The 21,930-nt window shown below is 44.2% G+C and overlaps 1 protein-coding gene across 1 annotated transcript in view; it reads right to left on the bottom strand.

The window, feature by feature from the left end:
* Window positions 1-21,930, bottom strand: part of agrn (agrin) — a 246,976-nt gene that overhangs the window by 46,148 nt on the left and 178,898 nt on the right. The window contains exons 8-17 of the mRNA XM_084553868.1: window positions 21,704-21,925; window positions 14,867-15,064; window positions 14,263-14,463; window positions 9,080-9,222; window positions 8,198-8,303; window positions 5,685-5,795; window positions 4,929-5,093; window positions 3,652-3,795; window positions 1,999-2,123; window positions 1,755-1,860 (exon numbers count right to left, since the gene is read on the bottom strand). Coding sequence (XP_084409994.1) covers window positions 1,755-1,860; window positions 1,999-2,123; window positions 3,652-3,795; window positions 4,929-5,093; window positions 5,685-5,795; window positions 8,198-8,303; window positions 9,080-9,222; window positions 14,263-14,463; window positions 14,867-15,064; window positions 21,704-21,925 — 1,521 coding nt within the window. The remainder of the gene's footprint in view (window positions 1-1,754; window positions 1,861-1,998; window positions 2,124-3,651; window positions 3,796-4,928; window positions 5,094-5,684; window positions 5,796-8,197; window positions 8,304-9,079; window positions 9,223-14,262; window positions 14,464-14,866; window positions 15,065-21,703; window positions 21,926-21,930) is intronic.

The following is a 21,930-nucleotide window of genomic DNA, read 5'->3' as shown; positions in this document are numbered from 1 at the left end:
GTTCTCTGTCACAAGCAGAAAGATTTGAGGAGCTTTTTCTGCAGGGTTGTAATTTTCTTCCCAGCCTGCCCATTAGTGGCAGACTGCGCGACACTAGTCACACTCTGCGGTATAATAAAAAGTTGCAACAGATCAATGATGTTAAAAAAGATCAATATTCACTCATTTGTAGAAGCCCTTGGCATTGCTCTCTTGTCAAACCACATAGCAGCTCGGTGAGCATTAGCATGCCACAGTGCTGAGGCCGGGCGTCTGGAAGCATTGCATGTAAACAGCGGGAGGGAGGGCAGGCAAGGCTTCAGCGTGGTGAGGGGTGGAGGCAGAGCAAATGCTAATTCGCACCCAGCCACACGTGAAATGAGCTCGAGATCTAACCCCCAAGTCGACAGCAGCGACAGAACAGCTACCCGCGGTGCGACCGCATCCGGGAGAAGAAATTAAAAGATCCTCTGTGGCTGTCGGTGGGCCCGAGCGCTCGGCTGTCTGCTCCTCCCCTGAGGGTTTGATAGAGAAAGAGTCCGCTGCGAGGCGTCTTCTTGCCTTCTGTGAGCAGCAATGCTAGGTGAGAGATTACACACAGCCCACATCTCTATTGCCAGGCAACAGAGGAATGTGGAACCAGTCTGGATTTTGGCTTCTTTGCTGGTAACCCACGGCACTGAATTTGTAATTACCAGATGTTCGGGGACTTATCAAAGCATTGTTGATCTCTCGCTGAGCACATTTTTATTCTTTATTTGTGTACCTGTAACTGCAGCCTAAGACAGACTATGTAAACAGCCTTACCTCCTCTGGATATGTTCAATTCTGCGTCTCAGAGGACCACTCAAGGTAAATGGATGAAAGGCACCAGTCAGTGCTTGGTCACTTGATCTATGCCCACTAAGCGATGAGGTGAATGAACATTTTTCTACCCAAAAGTCTTCGACACCTGTCAGTGGCTCATGGCCACAACTACACAGCTGGCAATCCTGTTCCCCACTGCGCTTGCCGGCAGCGTCTCTAGAATCCTGTTGTGATGCAAGCTGGCAGCCGGCGCGACAACTTCACTGTACATGAAAGCTGTGGCCTTGGCACGTGTCCCGGCACCTATTACACCAATCCAAACAGTGTCCATCAGCATCTGGACCAAGGGGCAAGAGCTGTACCTTTTCCTCTCTCTACAATTATACTCTACATATGCAATCTTACTCCAACAGCATCGGGTTCCTGGCAGCGCAAAGCTGTGAAGGGATTGATGCATTCCCCAACAGGGGGTTTGAGGATGAAGCCAAATCCCAAATGAGGGGCGAGAAAGCAGAGAGGAAGTGTCATTGCTATACTGCGGGATTGCAAGGCTTAGACTTCAGTCAAGCCTGGGTGTTTGGTTTTTTAATATCAGCATCTACATCGTGCATTGTGCTTCCACCTGGCGGTACGAACATGCTTACTCTGTGTACTAAATATTTGCTATAAACCTGTTGTATTCATGGCGCTTTTATTAAGTACTTGAATGTGCCAAAATATTCAATACACACCACTTGTCAAACTGATTCTAGGTGCAGGTACTTTCCTGTACACACACATCTCAAATCTAATTTGCATTCAGGATGCTGTGACTTTGCTTCCTGAGACAGAGAGATGGATAAGAGGGGAAACAGCAGGAGAGGGATAATTTGAGGCCCAAGGCACTGCTCATTATCTTTTGATTGGCGACTGACAACAGTTGGCCATCCGCGGTACGAGTGATTCATGGAGGCTTCGACGGGGCTCACCTGTGCACTGGCCAGGGTACTGCACCGTGATGTCCTTGTCTTGCCTACAGGCTATGGTCCTCAGCTGGCACTGGTCGGCATAGGTCACCCCATCTGAGCCGCACACCTGCTCCACAGTGACAGAGATGGAGAGGTGGGAGACGGTAGCACATGTTAACTCCCTACAGGCCACTGAAACAATGTGTTTGTGAAGTAGAAAACTTGCAGATCATACTACCTATATCTTAAGGCAGTCAAGACCCACCTTGGTTTTGTTTTTCAAATCGCAGTCAGGTGAGGGGCATTCACAGTGGGCCTGGCCGTTCACCTCAATGCATGTGGCCCCAAAATTGCACATTAACTTCTCACATGAAGTTGGAGCTTCGGGACCTGTGGAAGGTTTGCACTGTTACACATTCTGAACAGCTCCACAATCATTTATAGCGATGTAGTATAGCTGCTTTATGAACTGCGGCAAATGTTGGAACAACAAGATGGAAAGTAAAGAGTAATTAAACAAAATGATTCTTGACACATACAGTATATTGTACATATACATTATTGTATAATGTATACTGTATACCATAACATACTGTATAATGAAAAAATATAGTAACTGTGTAGCTGGTATGATTGGGATATGATTGGGTCAATAATGAAAAAAATCTCCCTCTGGTAAAAGTTGTGATCATCTATACTCCTAGTTGGTACAACATTTAAAAACTACATATAATTACATATCATTATGGGATAATGCTTGCTTTAATGTTAGTACTTAGGGTTGTACTTGTGAAGCAGAGGTCGAGGCACACAAAAGTTCACAGTACAAAGTCATTCAGCATGAGTTAACCTGTTCATGTTATTTCCATCACCCTCTCAGCACAGAGCGACAACCCCATGACACCACTTATTCCATTCTGGTTGATTGTAAAATGCTGTTGTGTAAATCTTTCTCCTTTAAGTAGCTCTGAGTACTTTTACAACTACAGTGCACCGTAATGCAATCACAGAATTCTTTATATCACAAGTGCAAATTATTCAGTTTCACAGACCACAGCATTTCCCAAAACTGCTTTACAGCAGCAAAAAACGTATCTCTAGAGTTGTATAAAGGTGTGCACTCAGGATATTTTGGCTCTACCTTTATTCCCCCCACAGATCTCCCCCAAAGCACGTTTGAAGCCTTGAAGTTGCCGCAGCAGGAGCTGCAGCCCAGAAGCTGCAACACAGGAGCCAACCATCCACCCGCCAGGCTGTAAGTGTGGGGCCTTTGCATTGTTGCAACATCAGAAGACTTGGAGTGCCCCTCCCACCCTCCGGCTCCTGCTTTTATGTGCTGCACCCTGTAAGTACCTTGTCTTTTTTTCTAGCAAGGGGTGGCGGACTGCTCCGCTACTGTGCCGGGACTGCTGGCTTCATTAAGCGTTTGACTTCCAGTCGATATCTGATGGCACATCTTAATCAGGGAGCTGCAGGCCCCCACAGCAGGAACTAACCTTTACTTCAACTGGCTTTTTAGCTTGTGCAATCACAGGGGCTGTTTTCATTATTAATCAAAAGTAATCAATAGTCTTTATACAGGGATATAAACATACACTGTGAATCATCCAGAATGGAGTATGATGGTGAGGAAATAAAATATCAGTGGACAGTTCGTCATACACATGCCATTTATACACTCTGTATTTTCCTAATCACTATTGATTAACTATCTTGCAGCCACTCTGCCAATAAACCTGATGGATGTGAAGAGCAAATGAAAAAAGAAATGGCTGCTTTAAGGCTGATTCACAAATCAGATAAGTGATTGAAAACCTCCTTCAAATGATGGAGAGAGGCGTGGACAAAAGAGAAAAAATGTCTTTGTGCAGCTTTTATTAATGCTGCTCCCATCTGCCTTGGTACTCTCTCTTATTACCTTTGTCGCAGCCGTTCATGCCCATCTTGCTTCCATCTGGACACACGTTGCACTTCATGCCCTTCACTCCTGTCTTGCAGGAGCACAGACCCGACATCTGCTCGCAATCATCCCGGACTGAGCCTGTGGCGTCACAGTTACATGCTGCCGTGGTGAGGTAAGAGGGAAAAGGGAAGAGAAAGATTGATGAGAATAGACAGTCAATTAGGGATGATGACAGGAAGAGGGATAAGAATAGCTTGGTTTCTACAGTGCAGAAAGTATATTTGAAGCAACATTAGCCTCTCTGCTGCTCTCGAGCTATATCTTAAGAGTCAAGGGTTGGGGATAGTTCACCCAGCCTTACGGGTGACAGAGGGAGGAGGAGGAGGAGGATGAGCACGGAACAGAAAATCAAGAAAACAACCCTAGGGAAGGACATCAACGTCATCATGTTCCTGGAATCAATGATGTGTGTTTTTTTCCTGCTCCTCTCCTGCTGAACAGCGTATTGTCATGCAGTGTTCTGCCTGCTTGCTTTGGGTAAACTTTGTTAGGGTCAGGCCACGGGTGAGACACTTGCCGGATCCCTGCTGTTGACTGAAAATGCTCTGTGGCTTAGGGAGTGCATGTCCTATGATACTTCAGCGGCAGGATATGAGCTGGTCGCCATATTGCATTACACCAAGACAAACAAGGGGTCCTGACCCTGTTCTTTACTTGAATACAAATGAGAACAGTTCATTCAGTACAGTTTTGACAGGACTAAAGGACACAGTAAGACTGCTTTCTACAAAAGACTGCCATCAAATAGTTAATATATATGTGAAATGTAAACAGTTTAACTGGAGGGCAATTCACAGACTTTGTGGGTATTCATTGTAATATTTTTGGACATCGTTCTCACAGATAATATTCACACTTTTTGCCTGCCCAAAGTGCAGTCTACCCATGCACACTTGGTTTTATTTGGCCAGAATTTTGAGTTATCTTTTTTTGGCAGTGACGTATTTTTCAGAAGGCCTAAACTAATAATACAGTAGTTCAGTAGCAGTTGTTCAGGTGTCAACTGTCCACAGAGACGTCTATGGATTATGTAGAGCAACTATAACATGATCTCAGTTTATCTAAATACTATGATCTCACTGGCTGATTTATTTGGGTGAACATGCCCTAAATGTAAGGATGCTATGAGCTGTTTTAGAGGAAAGGAATAAAAGATATTCACACGTACAGTGAACACACAGACATACACTAAGACAACGAGTCTACACGGACACAAAGAAACAATTCCTTACGCGTGCAGCCGCTCATGTTCTCTGTCACAATGCCACGGAAATTCCAGAAGCCTGGCTCGCAGCGGTCACATTTCTGCCCCCCAACACCGGGCTTGCAGGAGCACTGGCCAGTGGCAGGGTCACATGTTCCCTTGTAGGAGCCATAGACATTACACTGACAGGTACCTGAGGAAAACAACAAAACAGATGCCGCTTTTAACTTCTACTGCATCGCACAGGAGCATTGGTTTGTGCTTTTTTCTATGCTTGACCCAACTGTCACGTAACTTGTGAAAGTTTGATACTGCTTACGATGATGGAAATTCAGTGCTATGGATTTATGCAAGGCTCAAATGGCTGGGTAAGCCCTATTCCACAAATAAAAAGGTGGATAAAGTGTACTTAGGTGAATTTCCTCTTTCCTAAACCTCAGTATATCCTTATCTCTAAGTCTGCATTTTCTCCATCCATACAGTATCCCCTGGCTAACAGCTTGATGCAGCATTTTCACTTCCATCTGTGTTATCATTTGTCAAGATCGTAGAGATTCTTCAGTTGATGCACTGCAGCATTACCATAATTATTCCTTGGATTAAGATGAAACATTTCCAGCTCTGCAACTTTAGTACTGTAATTGTAGTCAAGGGCAATAAGTCCCATATGCTGCAGTAGTCTGATGGTATCTACAGAGTTTTCTTGGTTTTTTTTCAGTGCACACAGCAAACTCAGGACATACTGGAGGCAAAGGGTCAAAGTAGGACACAGAGCAGGACTTACTGGGGCATCCAGCCAGTCCGACTCCTAATGCAGCCGTCACATTGTCAGAGCAGCAGCCGTACACGGACAGGCTGCAGTGCTGGAGTGCTGTCGGCACAGACGGAGGTACGGCTGAAGTTGTCGGCGAGGTAGGAACAACAAGGGAGGGGAGACGGAAGATGGCACAAGGAGAGAAAAGAGAACACCAACATTTGAGTAATTACTGTGGGCTTGAGTTTAGTGGGAAGGGGGGAGGAGGCATTAGACAACACAATCTCTGAGCAACATGTAACTTTTTGCCAACAATGAGATTGGCTTGAGGGGCAGAGGTGGAGAGGCTGGCAGCCAGTTTCAAGATAACAATTCTATTTGCTAGTTTCTCCACAATGGCTCAAAATCGGGGGAAAATGATGCCATTACCTCTAGTGAAAACAAACAATGGCATTTCTGGTGAATGTAAGGCTGCTGACATTTACCACCTACTAGGAGGCATGTTCTTGTCATTTGTTCTTGTCTAATATTACGAAATTGCACTGCCGCCCTACAACCTCCTTTAAAAAATAAATAAAAGAAAAACAAGCCCGCTGCATAATGTGGAGGAATGTGCCAGGCGGTTTCTGCCTGCGCACAGTGCGTGGAGAGCTCCTTTGTCTATGGATGCACGAGCCGCCAAACTAGTGTGACAGCGACGAACACAGAGCTGCATTCAACAAAGTAAAAACAAATGTGTTCCCAAACCTGGCACTGCTCCAGGAACTGGGAGAGAACAACAAAACATACAGTGGGAGGAAAGGGAGGTTTGTTTAATGGCCGAAGCACAAATATCATTGTTCAAATGCTTGCCAGGGTTTGGAATAGAAAGTAAAGTTGTAGAATGAAAAGAGGAATCGCTCCCTCCTTTTTCTCTCTCTCTATTCCTCTCCCCATCTGACTTTCTTGTGTTGCTCATTTGGAGTTTGGAGGCTGGAGATACAGGAGCCATAAATCACACTGTTACTGGTGTGGATATGAGCCTCAGCCTAATGGTGATGACTCGGCTCGCTCTTTTTCCAGTGCTTTCCCACTCCAGAGATGGGCTTTGGACACAGTTCATTTAACTTGCCACTTTCCAGCGCTCCATTCAGCTATCTGTACTGAGCCTATTAGGACAAGGAGAACTTTTAATTTCATATGTTCTTCCACCCTTCAAGGGTTTTTCCTCTCCAGTGGCCATTGTCCAGCACAATGCAGCTCACTGTGAGATGTGCCGTATTACCCTCATGTTTTCAAGGTCTGCTGCTGCGCCTTCTCCGCTGCAATGGTTGGAGCTAGACTTTTATATTCCTGCAAGGGTTCATCTGCACATGCACACTTGCCAAGTAAACCAATAAATACTTCATTGGATTATATTGAAATCCCTGACCCAGATTTAAGTCTGCAGGCAACTATAGAGAATTTTCTGAGATGCAAAGCGAGGCAGACTTTACAAATGTGCATGCAGCAGATGACAAGAGATGACACCATAAGCACAAGACAGTTTCTTAAAGTCTGAACCTCTAAAAAAAAAAAATGGTTGCCTTCATGCTCCAGTAGTAAGAGCTGGTGTGTTTTTGATAAGTTTCAGGAGGTCAAATGAAGTTTCTCCTGACATAGCTAATATAGAGGGCGGTGAAATTCTCCAGGATCTGAGTTTTTCCATTAGCCAATAGGAGAGGAGAACCCAGAGGTCTCATACCCATAGAGGGCTCTTCAAAAAAGGATTGATTATCCATGGATGGTTGAGAAGCGTGACAGTCAGTGCCCAAGGAGGCCAGCTTAGGAAGGAGAAGAATCTGCAGGGGTGTGTGTGAAAACACTGGCTACTCCCTCATTCTCTTCAACACTCTCCACCCTCCTCTGCTTTAGACCCTTGGGGAATCAAACAGGCTGGAATGATCACACAAAATCCCTTAAGTGCCTTTTGCTCTGCTCCCTGGCCGGTGCTAGCAAAAGCTCTTCATTTAACATAGAGTGAGAGAGGGAGATGGTCAACCTTTGCTGCTTAGCCACCAATCTAACAACTATTCTGGCTGATAAATGCCATTCATTACATGCAAAGAGAGGTGTTTATATTAAAGTGAGTGGGGCAAAGTGGTGTCCTGGGGGTTAAGAGGCAAGCTTGTGAGCAAGTTTAATGGTTTAAATTGTCAGAATGTCTGGGTGGAAAAAGTGATTCATTACTGCTATCAGCTCAGTCCATACATGAGCCTGTGAGAAAGATTTGTAACTCTGGCCCCAGAGGAGCGGTCAGTTGAGTCAAATTTCCCCGAGCAAATTACGCAAATACACACATCATATTTAACACCGGCCTCATTTCATCATTTCATTTGCTCATGGCTACAATGGTTGTACTGGATAGAGACTACAGAAGTGCTGTCAGGATTCTATTCCACCAATTACTACCCCATCAATGGATGAAATGAGTGGAGAAATGAGATGTCGGTGACAATGAGTCTTGATGAGGGTGCTCCTGCGCTCTGTAATGACATTAACTCTGAGTGGTGTAATATACCGACCTGCACAAGGTCCCTGATTCTGAATCAACAAGTGCTCTTGTTTCTCACATCTGGCCTTCTTCAGCTCACACTCGTTGCTGTAGTTTTTTCCGTCTGAGCCACAAACCTACAAAAAAATGACAAATGAGGATTAGGGTGTAGTTTAACCTTAGGCTCTGTTTGCTCAGTCCCATTTTTTCAGTACTGAACCTTGAACTGAATCTAAAACATCTCAAATAAAGGTCCACTTAGAGGTTTATGAGAGAACATTCAGTGATCTCACAGCCTTCTACAATGGAGTTGGCACAGTCGTAAAAACTTGGCCCAGTTGGTCGTGTATCTAAGTCATCTGATTAAACACCTGTTGATTAAGACTGATGCACCTTGCAGGATTATTTCAGAACAAGTAACAGTGTAGTCATCACTACAGCCATTGTTTTCCAGAGACATACATGAACTGTGCTCACATGATGTTCCGAAAAAAAGGGCACCAACAAACAATTCTTATTCTTTTTCTTTTTCTCATGACCATAAATGTTGAGCTAGTCACGGGGTGAGTCAGTGAGAGAGTTACCTATGGGGTTTCATCTTGTCTTTTTTTTACTTTATTTTGTCACAATATATTTTCTCTTCTCTTGATTGTAACGATAACCAAATGAGCAGTCTCCCAGAACATGCCTCTCTTTTACTCAGATCTGATTTTGTCAGATTTCCAGGAAAAGCATTTCCTGTTTGCAACAAGACAGAAATCGTCTGGTTTGGTTTTGATGCTGAACAACAAGGCAAAAATGAAGGTAAAACTTGAGGTTGTAAGGAGTGTTTTTTTTTCTCTCGTCCCTGATAAACTGTGGGGTTCAACAGTCTTTGTATTTGGTGGTGAGTGCTCTTTGAAAGCACCCGTACCTGGTTGTGAGGCACATTTTGGCAGCTGAAGTCACAGATGCAGCGGTCGTCCTCTGCGTCCTCGTCCCACGAGCCACCAAAAATGCGACAACGGTCCTGTTCACAGCTCTCCACTCCTGAGCCCGACCCTCCTGAGCCACAGTCTGCATACAAAACAAAAGTACACAAATATCATGAATAAAACATACACATACACCCACACAAGGGAGATTCTCCTTTATTAGTGCAACTTACGTTTTATTTCTCTTTAAGCGAACGCTAGTTTTACGCGTTAGGGGGGTCCGAAAGTTATGATAATTTACATTTCCGTCACGCTGGTGGCGGGGAGAGGGAAGCAAAGGCGCTGCTGGTAGCACAAGATAATGACCAACTGTAGTGAGGGTTAGTGATTGGCTAAATAAATTAAACATCTCTGCAGCACCAGTGAGGCATCCTTTTCATTTCAATTAACTTTAAAACAAAAACGGGAGGGAACCATTAACTCTGGCCTCTGAGTGTGCACAGAGAATTGGAGGCAAGCCCTGCTTTATGGGTGTCGGATTCTTGATATGAGAATGCGTCTAATTGCACAGCGTTCTGAAAAACTGAACTCCCTGAGACTTTAAAGAAAGCCACTGTTCCCCTAAGAGGAATTATATTTGCCTTGAAAGACCACTTCTCTGTGTCATAGTAGAAGAACCGCTCAATCGATGCTCATGGACAAACAAGACAAACAGAATCCCACAGTTTCTGTGCTAGATTGGCAAGCTTCGCCAAGACACTTGAAAGGTATACAAGAAGGGGACATAAAAACATCGCTTCGGTGGCTACTGCTAAGTGCAAGCAAGGAAAGTGGGAGGATACTGCTTTTGAAGTTGCAAATTTCACCTACAGTGGAAATCCTGGGGGAGATTAGGTGAATGTGTGTGAAGGCAGGGAATGAAAGCACAGAAGATGGAGAGAATGTCAGACTGAGAGCGGTGCCCTGGGGGCTGACAGAAAGTTCATTTGAAACAAATTTGTTATTCAAAATAGGAATGCAGTCCAACTAAAAGCCCCCAGTGCTGCTGAAAGACTGGAAAAACATTAGCTAATCAAGGTGTGCCTCCTCTTCGTGTCTACTTTTAGGGCTCATTCAACTCAGTGTATTCAAGAACCACCTCTAATGGTGAAATCAATGTGATGGGAGCACCACTTAGCATAACCCATCTTCTAAAGTAGATTATGGAGCAGGTCACAGAGCAGTGGAGGGGTAGGGGCAGATGAAGCCCTGGCTGTCCCTTAATATGGCTCATCAGCAATGGCCTGTGAGAGCTCTGAGTGGTCGATACGTTGGGGGAGCCTTCACTTCATTATCAGCGGTTACAACACGGTAACTGGAGCTTTGTGTTGAGTTTGAGAGTCCACATCCCCCACAAACATCAGGACTTGTTAAGAACTCACTCCGTCTCCATTTTAAAGCGACGCAACCTCCAGCCCTAATCCTTTCATTTGAAGTTGCCTTTGTAGCAAATTATCGATCGTCCGAGTTAACATTTTGTGACGGACCAAATGGCTTTCAACTCCCACGGACGCAGTCGGAAGCATTTGGCTTGAGACGGAATCCGAAAACGGGAAGTGAGCCGAGTCCAGAAAGGATCAGAAAGAGAAAAAGAGCTCAGGCACCGAAGGCTAGCCTCATCTATCTGTTTACTGTACACCAGCACAGCACGACACAATACAAGGGGATTTGCAGGACGAACCAATTCATATTCCGCTCAGGCCTTTAGAATAGAATAAATAAAAGTGAAAGGCAAAGGGGGGCCCTAATTAACTGTTGTTCTTTGATGTGCCCGCCACCCGTGCTGCCTATGAACCTTTCAATTAATACATCCCCAGCTAAGATGGCTGCATCAGCTATTCTCTCTGCACTGCCCATCCATTCTTTTTTTACTCTATCATGACAGACGCCTGAGTCTATTTAGCCAAGGGAGCTCCATTAAGAGGACAGAATTCAGCGGCAGAGAGAAGAAAGGCAGTGAACAGCATAAGAATAATGTCCAAGAATGATAGAGGGGATTTGACAGTAGAAATAATAGAAGAAGCGATATGAATAGGAAAGAGAAGAATGAAAGAGAGGAGGAAAAGGGATAAATAAGAAAATGTGTGTGACAGACAGATATGTGGCCTGCAGATTTCTGGTCAACCAGATTTGTCATGTCAACATCAGCGGCTCCAGGAACGGCTGATATTATTATGATACCTCGGATATCATGACCTGAGTAAATGTCAACCTGGGCATCTATCAGTCCGAACAAATCCTCCCTTGTTGTGGGGGGGGGGGGGGGTGGAACTCATGGAAGATCGAAAACGACAATGGCATTAGTGGAAGGATGCGCAATTTGCCTTTGTTTTTTCTCCATCTATCTCTCCCTAGTATGGCCTGCTCTTGATGGATGTGACAAGGCGTTAGTCCAAATAAAGTTCCCCCAAGATAGAGAGGGATGGAGCGTCACCAAAAGTGGGGAGAAGGGATTGGGTGTTTGCAGATGGCAAAAGGAGAAAATAGGTTTTGTTGCCTGAACAGAAGGTTACAAGCCCTGTGATGGATGGACCATGAAGGAAAAATCCGCTGATCTCACTAAGAGGAGCTCTTTGCCACCCGGCCTCCCACCTCGCTTAGTTTTTCGTGCCCTTTCATTTCTTTAGGAGCTTGATCTGATCTGTGCGGTATCAGAAGCAGGGTGTGGACCGTGCATCACTGTGTGATCCTCCACTCATAATCTTGTTTATTAAATGTCTATTCAATTAAAAAGGGCCAGGGACCCCTTAGGTGATGCACTGCTCTCAGATGCCACTTTGTCAGTGTCGTGAAAAGGAGCTGAGGCCAGGCCTACCCGAGTGTGAAATTAAACAGGTGATAAATTTCCCTGTATGGCCAACAGTGAGAACACTGTCATTTTTCATTACTGCTAAATAAAAGGCGGGAGAAAACAACTTCCATTTTTATGCCGCATGCTCCCCTCCTCCCAACAAGACTAATGAGGATGGTTTTTAAGTCTTAGGTCTATGTGAGCAAATAAATCACATGTTCACTTCCTCTCCAGGCTTATCTTCCATTTGAAGTATGGGATGGAGGATTCTGCATACGAGTGATGTAGAGCTTTGCGACTGTCTACAATAGAGCCAGAAATACAGCATCACATTTTGTGACAAGGGTGCTACATTACACGATATATACTCCTAATTTTTCCAAAAACTACCACTCACACATCCAGACAGGGGTGAATATATCAGCTACAAATCCTTTCAAAGGCATGCAGCCAGCCAAAGAGAAGTAGCACAACCAGGAACTTGGTTACAGAGTCACCAGACTTCCTGTGGAGGGTCTGGGTCACATTCGAGGGGGCTGAAAGAATCAGGGAAAGAGCTTGCAGTAAAAGACAGAACTGGTAGCTGCCCCTGGGGTGAAATTTATCGATTTCAGGCGATCAAATCTCCACCCCCACCTGTGAAAGCATTGGTGCCCCTTTTGTCGAGAGGTACAATTTTGATGGAGAAGAGTGCAAAATGGAGAGAGACATGAGTGGGAGGGACAGTGGGGGGCAATGGGGAGAGCAAAAAGAAAAGGAAAAAAAGATTCTATTGTGTAAGCCCGATGGTTTTCTCTGAATCAAAACGAGCAAGTGGTGGAAAAAAGGAGGATGTTCAAAGACGGCGTGGAAATAAAAAAACTAAGCCATCAGGCACCACAGGCACAGTAATGCCCTTGGGGAGGTAGACGAGAGCATTTTTGCCTGATACCAGACAGCCAACAGACAATGAGGACGGAGTGTGTCTCTGTGTGTGTGTGTGTGTGTGTGGAGGGGGTGACAGTAAGTCTGTATCGAGGGCATACAGTTTCACATTTCTTCATGCTCCACATACAAAAAAAAGGTCACTCATCCCAGTCAATGAAATGATGTTAAATCGACCACAAGAAGCTGGCAGTACGATTCGCCTCACAGGCTGAGGGCCAGTGTACAAGACAATGGTCCCAGGAATAAAAAAAATAAAAAAACAGAAAAGAAAGAAACACCTGATAGCAATAAAAATGGAAGTGGATTCCCCTCATCTCTCTTTTTGCTCTGGTCTTCATCTACCCTCTCTTTTCCTTTCTTCAGCCATTGCTCCATCTGGCAGGTGTAATCTGCTCCCCTTCACACCTTGTCAGAGGATGACTATGTTCGCTGTGACGACCCACTAGCCACAGGGGAACGCCGCTGCCTGCCTGACAACCAGAGGTTGGCATGTTGCTCCCTCCAGAGTTGTCCCCAAGACGGGCTGAGCGAGGGACTGTGATATGCTTCCTCGGTCTGTCAGTGCTGATCAAGATATGAGCTGCACGGTGAATTAGATCTCATTTATTCGGAATGTGGAGGAACGACGCAGCTACAGGCGTGGAAATCACAGATATTCGCATTAAGCGCCATCGGTCACACTTTTAAAAGCCTAATTGGATAGAAAGGCTTGATAAAATGTGTACTATAGCTGTCACAACACGAATAAACAACACCTAGCCTCTAATGAAAGTCAGATAGAGCAACTTCTGTGTGCTATAGTGGCTCATATTCAAATTCAAAAAAAGAAAAAGCAGCTAGATTGCAGCTCAGTGATCTTTAGCATTCACTAATGTACTTCAGATTCACCTTTTCCTTGCTGAAAATATTTCGCAATAAAGCCTACTAGGAAAATCATGTAAGCTGGTGGAAGGTTTAATTTGGAACATCATTGCCTTAAGCAATAACCTGAGCTGCACTTACAGTATCCTCACACCAAATAAAAAAATGGCAAACTGGAAACGATTGTAATTAATTATTTTCAAGTTATTGAGAACAACAATACTTTTGAGGGAAATGTTGAGATCCATAAACAGCAGCGGGAAGTACATTAAAAACACTGAATGTGAAGAAGCAAAAAAAGACAGCCCCTGTTCTGACCTAAAGTTAATCAGCGATCAACTCTGTTGGGGTTGAGGATTTGTTTGGTTATGGACAAGCACAATGACACTGACTTCATCTTTTGCTGTGTTGGACTATTGGCATGCCGCTTGTGGCATATTCCACCATTATGAAAATCCACAGATGACTAAATACTGTACCACAGGTCAGTTGATAAAGATAATTACAGCACTCCAAAGGATGATTGGTTAACATAATTACACCATTTCAAAGTCAATTTCCTACCTTCATCACAGCTGCCGGGCTTCGCCACATCAATTCTCCTCTTGTGCGTGCAGGAGGACAAGCGGAGTTCACACTCGTTGTCGTAGGTGTTGCCATCGCTTCCACACACCGGGGAGAAGGCCTCGCCCGGGCACTGCGGGCACTCGCACTTATTCTGGACACACCGGGCACCCCAGGCGCAAACAGTGTTGCCGCATGTTTCTTTATTACAGACACAGCAGAGGGACAGGCAGAGCACGACGGGTCAGTGGAAAAGAAAGAACATATTCATCCAAATAGTTTGACTGATCTCATCCACAGAGACTTCAACATGCATCTTTGGAATTGACATTTAAATTAAATTTCCTGTATCAAACTTCTTCTTCTTCCTGTAATGTATTGCAGTCTTCAAACACATACATGCTCCTTTAATAATTGCCCATGTGTGCATCCAGTTTGACAAATTTATTTGCATTTGAGCTTCCTGCCTGCTTACCTTTAATATAAAGATATAGGAGGAAATCTTTACAGGACTTATTATTTCTCTTTTACTTGGATGTTTGGATTCAGGCGCTACATGCTGTAATTAACAGACACAAACTGCATAGATGAACAAATTACTTACTGCACTCTCCCTGACTGACGACTCGGATGTCGACCTGCTGCGTGCAGGCCCGCACGTGCAGCTCACACTCGCTGTTGTAGGTGGTACCGTCATTGCCACACACGGGCAGGTGGGACTCCACGCACTCCGACGGACACACACACTGCCCACTCTGTGAGTCGCAGATTGCCCCAAAAGAGCAGTTGGCACAAGCCTCGTCTAGAGGGAGAAAAGGAAGAAGGCATAGGCTCAGCGCACAGGGTGATTTTGGAAAATATCAGGTTACTTTTACGTCTTCTATATATTGTTGCATGGTAGAGTTGTGCAAACTGTGCATTTTTACAGGTTTTACTTTCTGACGACTGTTTGAACGTCTCAAGAGGATATAAAGTTTCAATGAATCGGTTTTGGCCTTGTAACACATCCTTAGAGTAGCTCTGCATTATTAATGTTTTTAGTGGAAATATTCACATAAAACTCCTTCACTACAGTCATAAAATAAATCAATGTTGTGGCCAATATAATATACAGACACAATATTTGCTTGTATTATAATAGTGTTTTAACATTTATAACACACACAGTGTCTATATAGAAATAAAACAGAGAAAATGAGTTGCTGTCTTTATCTAGCACTTGATGCCAAGTTAAGTTTTTGAATGTAACAGCGGTGTAAAACTTCACATTCCACAATCCGTGTTAAGTATTTTTAGCTGATTGAAATAATACAGAAAGGCACACAACATGTCCATTTGAAGGTGTCTTGGTTCTCATGCAAGCCATGGAATTCAAAAAACTCTAGAATTCTAGTGAAGCACAGATCTGAAGAGGATATTTTTATTTATTTTTTTTTTTTAAACCGAATAACTGAATAAAAAGACCTTTGGAAAGTCTCATCAAAAAGTAGGAGAAGCTACCAGAAGGACAGCCGTCTCCCCAGTGCTCCATCAATCAGGACTTTTTTGAGAGAGTGGTCAGAAACTGAAGCTACTCCTGAGAAAAAGCCTCATGAGAGCCTGACTGGAGTTTGCCTAATGGCACTTTAAGCATTCTAAAGCATGAAGGAAAATTCCTCTGGTTTGATGCGATGAGAATTGGTCTGAATGCCAGTTGCTGTATCTAGTGAAAGCCAGGTACTGCTCATTACCTGGCTACTACAATTCCTATGGCAAAGCATGGTGCCAGCAGGATTTTCTGGAAATGTTTCTGAGCAGGAGCTACTGGGAAAGTATTCTGAACTGAGTGAGAAAAGTCACACTTTCCTGGTTGTATTTATCACTTTCTATGGTTGATCATATCTGCTAGAAACGTGCTATTTTCCGCACTTCATATTGAATCAGACAATATCTGTATTGTCTCTCCAAACGACGGCGCTGAGATACCCAAAAGGCTCAGAAGGCTTTTGAGACTTTCTATATTAGTTGGAGGATTCGCATGGATCATCTCCTGCTTTGCCGTTTCTTTTGTTTGCTTCCTCCTCCAGAAACAAACAAAAGAAATGGTGAAGCGGGCTCAGACATGTCCAGAGTATTGACTGATGTCACATGGGGACGGGAAAACAATGAGAAACACGAGGCCTTGTGGGCTAGTAACAGAGACACCTTTCCCTCTGACACCAATTACACCAGGAGGATTGCATTAGCACAGCTCACTATCACATTCAATTAGTGGCAAGTTAATAACTGCTGCTGATTTAGCACTAATTAAGAGAGGCGAGGCTGGCCGCTGGAACCTTCCACATTATTATTCTGTTTATTACTATTTTAGAGTCATTTACTTCCTTCATCTCTCAATCTAGTGCTGGCATCCACTACTTTAACAGCCTTGACTGAGAACCGGAAATGACAATATAAGGCACTTAACATACCACATCTTGCCACCAGGAGCCTGCAGGAGATAATGTGTTATTCTATTTTAGCAGAACTGCACACCTACGAAGGCATACCTAAATTAAACTATTTGACATGCAGTCAGTGTTTGCTCTAAAGTTTATACTTCTGTCCCTTCTCTAAACTCACCAAATCACCTGATATGTACAACAGCCACACAAACCAAACCGAATCAATCAGATCAAGAGTCTACATGGCTATTATGCACTAATATTTTCCTAAAATGGATTATCAGAGGTTTCAATTTGTCTCAGTCCAGTTTAAAAGTCCTTTCAAATGGGTCCATCTGTTCCAGATAGGGTGGTTACATGAGTCATTTTTATTCTTATACACTTGTTCCCAAGACCTGACCTGCCCAGCCCAGAGGAAATGAAAACCTCTGGGATTAATTAATCAGATGCAGTGACCTGACTAATGGTATTGTTTGTTGGATGGGAGTAATTCCTTACAACCAAGATCCAAAATCTTCAAAAAAAAACCTTGAGAAAAGGGGGAGGCTGTTATAGCACCACGTTAATACCTTTGGTTTGGAATGGGGGTGTTAAACAATCACATAGGAGTGTAAAGCATGTCAGCATAATTTATAGCTCAGACTAAATATCACAGTTTTGTCATTACCTCTTCTTCACAATCCTGACACTGTAAGTGGGATGGTTTTAGATGAATAAGCTCCTCGACTAATGATTTCTGCTAGAATCTGTAAAACTGTATTATTGTGGTCGTGGCTCCTCTGTGGTTGCGGCAGCTATAAATCAGTAAGTGGCTGTGGTGAGTGTTGTCCTTTATCAGGCCCTGTGTCCTGATAGTAGCCTCGCTTCTTTATCAGTTCCTGCCCCTCGCACCTGGCTCTCCACACTGCCTGATCCTCCCGACAACATGCATCACAGACACAAGAGGAGGGGAGATTCAGTTCAAAGCCACGAGAAGAGGGGGAACTGTCGCTATTACTGATAATGTTCAGAAGTCCACTTTTTGTCACCGCTGATTCAGTCATCTCCAAGTCTGTCATTGATAATGTGGAGTTTCAGTTCTGAAAGCAACTTCACAGCCACAGATGGTTCAGACTTCAAGGTGAAAAGTCTGGCTAAGAATTATGACACATGGGCATGACAATAAAAATAGAGACTAGTGTGCTCAGATTAGGATATGGGATGTTTGATCTCATGCAAAGCCCTTTCCCGTCCATCAAAATGTCTCCAGCCTAGGAACAGAGTAACAAGATGTCCATTATCAAAGTAGGAGTTTTCTGTGTTGTATAATAAAATACATACTGCTAACTGTATCCCAAAAATTAGTGTCAAACAAGAGGCAAAACAACCCAGTCAACCATACGAGGCTGAAACTCAACCCCAGCCTATGTCCCTGTCATGTGTTAAGTGTGTGGAGATGGGCTGAGCATCAGACACTTGGGCAAACACTGAGTCCCACGATCCAGTGCAATGAAAGCTTGGAACACATACCACAAGAAGCAAGAAATTTGTTTTCGACACATCAACCGGGCAGAACTTTGTTTACGTGTCATGTCCGACAATTATCCTGTGTTTCGTCAGAAATTGGAACGGGACGTGGTTAAAGCGGAAATTCTAGCGACTAGCAGAAATGCTCTGTGAGTGTGACCGGTAATCTCTCGGTCACACTGAATGAACAGCGAGGGCATCTCCCGTGTTGTCCATCTACCGCATCTCCCACAATGCTTAGCGTGTGTGACGTATGCTGCAGTGAGAGGGCCCCATGAGGACTTCCTCAGAGTTCGGCACTTGAGTTCTTGTGAAGTATAAATGACCTGGCCAGAAGGAACTTTGTGCTTGTTCCTGCTCACCTCAAGAATAAGAACAAATTTCTTGCTTCTTGTGGAGTATGTAACAAATATAATAGGCCGTTGTTGGAGTCACACCATTTCTGTACTTGCAAAATCTATTATTTATAAAACTGTCTAAAGCTATACTCTAAAAACGAAAATTATATAGTAATGCTTATATTGTCCATACTTCAGGCAATGAGTTAACGTTTGCTCAGGATCTTCTAGAATTGAGTGTATGCGCCCTTGATGTCCAGCTTCTGACGTTGTGTTTGGCATCAGTCTTTGTGGATTTGAAGAGTGACGAGAGTGAGGAACAGGGGCAGGTTGGTATAGAAAGTGCCCTTGAAAGCATGACGAATTGACAAAAAAAAAGCCCAAAACAAAGACCCTCCAGCTGTACAGCATTTTCTTGATATCCTTACTAGGGGGAAAAACCTAAAGTGCAGCTGAGGGGTCCTGGGCGGAGTATTACCTCAGGATTAAGCAGAAAGAAGTAGGCTGGTTTGTGTTTTGAAGGCTTGTGAACATGGCTGGGTGATAACAACTCCCCTGTTGATGCCCGCCCGGCCGGCATCTATTAACTCTGCCTCCCACTTTCTCTGCTCCTCCTCATCTTATTTACCTTCATCTCCTTCCCTCCCTACATTTATCACTTCCCCCTCCTCTTTCTCCTCTACACTCTTTCCACCGTCTCTCATCGACTCCTCTCATGCTGGTGGTGTGACCTATATTTCTTACTCAACTGAGAATATCATTTCCAACACCTGTGGGAGGAAAAAAGGGGGGAAGTTGTTATTGCCTTTTCTCAAATGATTCAGGCGCCTCTGCTTTCATCAGTTTGGGTAAAGCAGTATGAATGGTCCCTTTTTTCAAAGGCGACTGATACCTAGCTGGGGGGTCTATTAACTGAGAGCACCTCTCCGAGCCCACCTTACAAGGTCGCCCGCCACTCAAACGTAGGGGGAGGAAAAATCTCCGAATAATAACAAATGTCACTCATATTGCTATCAGGTTGCACCTGAGCCATATAGATAACCACTATTTTTCCAGCCCGGAGGGAAGGAAATGAAATTATGGCTGGGCCCAGGAGAGGCTGTAGTAAAGCTACACACACACACGGTTAAGCACACCTTTCCCTGTTGTGGCACTTCTCTCACCTCTTACACCATCGCTGCCCTGACTGCCTCCCCTAAGCTCCTACTTTTGAGTCTGAAAGCCATAAATATGACAACTCACACACTATAGAGAGATGGATAGAAATGGCTAAACAGGATCAGTAAACAAAAATGGAATTTCTTAGAGGACTATTTTGTAAATCACACATATGGAAACATTTGAAGGCATATTTATTCCTGGCGATTATCAGTTCACAACAGTAAAGAAAAAAACATGTGATTAAAAGGCACCAAGATCCTCCCTTTATTCTCTTTTCTTCATTGCCCAAGTCTTTAAGGCTTGGTTCCAAGTCTTCCGACAGCACCTGAAGGCAGCATGCGTCTCTCCGTTTCTGCCCCGTAAACATGTATAGTATATGAGTGGTTGGAGTAGGCTGTGATAATTAGGTGAGATAATAGCTTAAGTCAGTCAGTTGTTATGGTGCTGAATAAAGCCCAGTAAAGCTGTGCAAACAGCCCAGAAATAACCCGCATTATCATCGCCATCATTCCTCGGCTGGCTTGCGCTTGGCAAGCAAATGCTTCAGCGTTTTTATGGCACCACTGCGCTGATGCAGGCCTGTTCCTCTGGGAGCCAAGAACCATCCATATAGTGCTGGATTACAAACATGGCACTTTACTCCGGCAGCTCGCTCTACCTCTCGCTTTTTAAAATAAAGACTATTCATTACGGCGGAGGGACACCGAGCCGACAGATCTGCCGTCTACCTGCAATGTGGTGCACCAAATTGACTCAGACTACCTGCCCACTGACTAAACGCTGCTTTCGCTCCATTACTTGTGGCCATACATCCTTACATGCTGGATATCAATTTGGAGAAGGCTGGGCGGGGAAGATGACAGATGCAATACGCGGGCAGGCAGAGCGTCCACGGGGACCTCTCCAACAACTAGGTATCATCTACTCTGCTTTAAAACAATCGCATTAGTTCACACAAATAAAGTCTGAGCCATAAACTGCTTCCTCACTTCAGAAACAAACAGCAGAATATATTTGTGTAACAGCACACTAATTCATTTATATTGATCCTTCTGCTAACCGCTCTGCTCGTCCACTAATACAGCACCGCAGAGGCTCACTGATTTTAACTGTTATAGTCTTCAAAATATGCAGACAAAAAAATCTATTGCAGTAAAACTGAGTAAATGAGGTAACTCAGAGAGTCTGGCCAGGGGGCAAATAACTACTGTACTTCTGCCCAGTGTGTACGAAAAGAGAACGATTTGACTGTAGACAAGGAAGAATGCTCAATCACCAATTAGAGTCCGTGGGAAAATTGGCCTTGCGAGATGGCATTAAGCCATCAAGAGTATTCGCTAAGTGGGTTTACCAAGCTGTAAAAAATCTGTCCATATGGCTGTGTGCCTGCATAGTGGATGTGAAGATATTTTTACCACTTGAAGCTCTGCTGTCTGTGGTGTACTAATGACTAGCTGATACTCTGACACTGCAAGACAAAGCCAAGTGACTCATGTAGCCAATTACAGACAAGTATACTCGGTGCTCTCTTTCATCAGGACTAAAGTGCATCTTCACTGAAAGGTCAAAACTGGCAAATTGGAGTCTTGGTGCCAGTATAAGGACTTAAGACGGGAACCAGGGCACAGGCGAAGAGCATGAGACAAGGATCAGGAAACTCCTCCGTGTGTTTAGTATTGTTTTGACTGTGTTTGATTTGAAACGGGCAACAGGGGGTTTACACATGAATGCGACGCTATATGTGTTAATTGTTAACTTCTGTGGATTATTATTTAGCCTCTGAGTAATGCAGCAATATTAATTAATTTGAGCTAGACATATTCCACAGGGGAGAGATGCTTCCCTACCTGTAAGCTGTGATTCACGCAATTTCCTAATAATTTCACAGCTATATTAATGACTATGTGGCATAAAATGAAGGTGATGGACAATACATACTTGTAACTCATGAATGAAATGGCAGTATATTTCAATTTTGGGGCACAGCGGTGTTGCATGACTGGTGTTACTCACCACAGGGTCCTTTGTGTTGAATGTTGATGACCTTCTGCAGGGCACAACCCATGGCTCGCATCTCGCATGGGCTGCCGTAGCTGTGGCCATCAGATCCACAGACGGGGTCGGACGTCTGCGGGCAGGCCTCGGGGCACTCGCACACCGGCTCGTCGTTCTTAACCACGCATGTTGCTCCATGTTCGCACTCCTTTTCCAAGCAGGGGCTGGGTACGTTGAGATCTAAA

The sequence above is a fragment of the Chelon labrosus genome (assembly GCF_963514085.1).
Source record: "Chelon labrosus genome assembly, chromosome: 10".
NCBI lineage: Eukaryota > Metazoa > Chordata > Actinopteri > Mugiliformes > Mugilidae > Chelon > Chelon labrosus.
The sequence above is the reverse complement of the archived record's forward strand: the minus strand, read 5'-3'. Positions and strand labels throughout refer to the sequence as shown.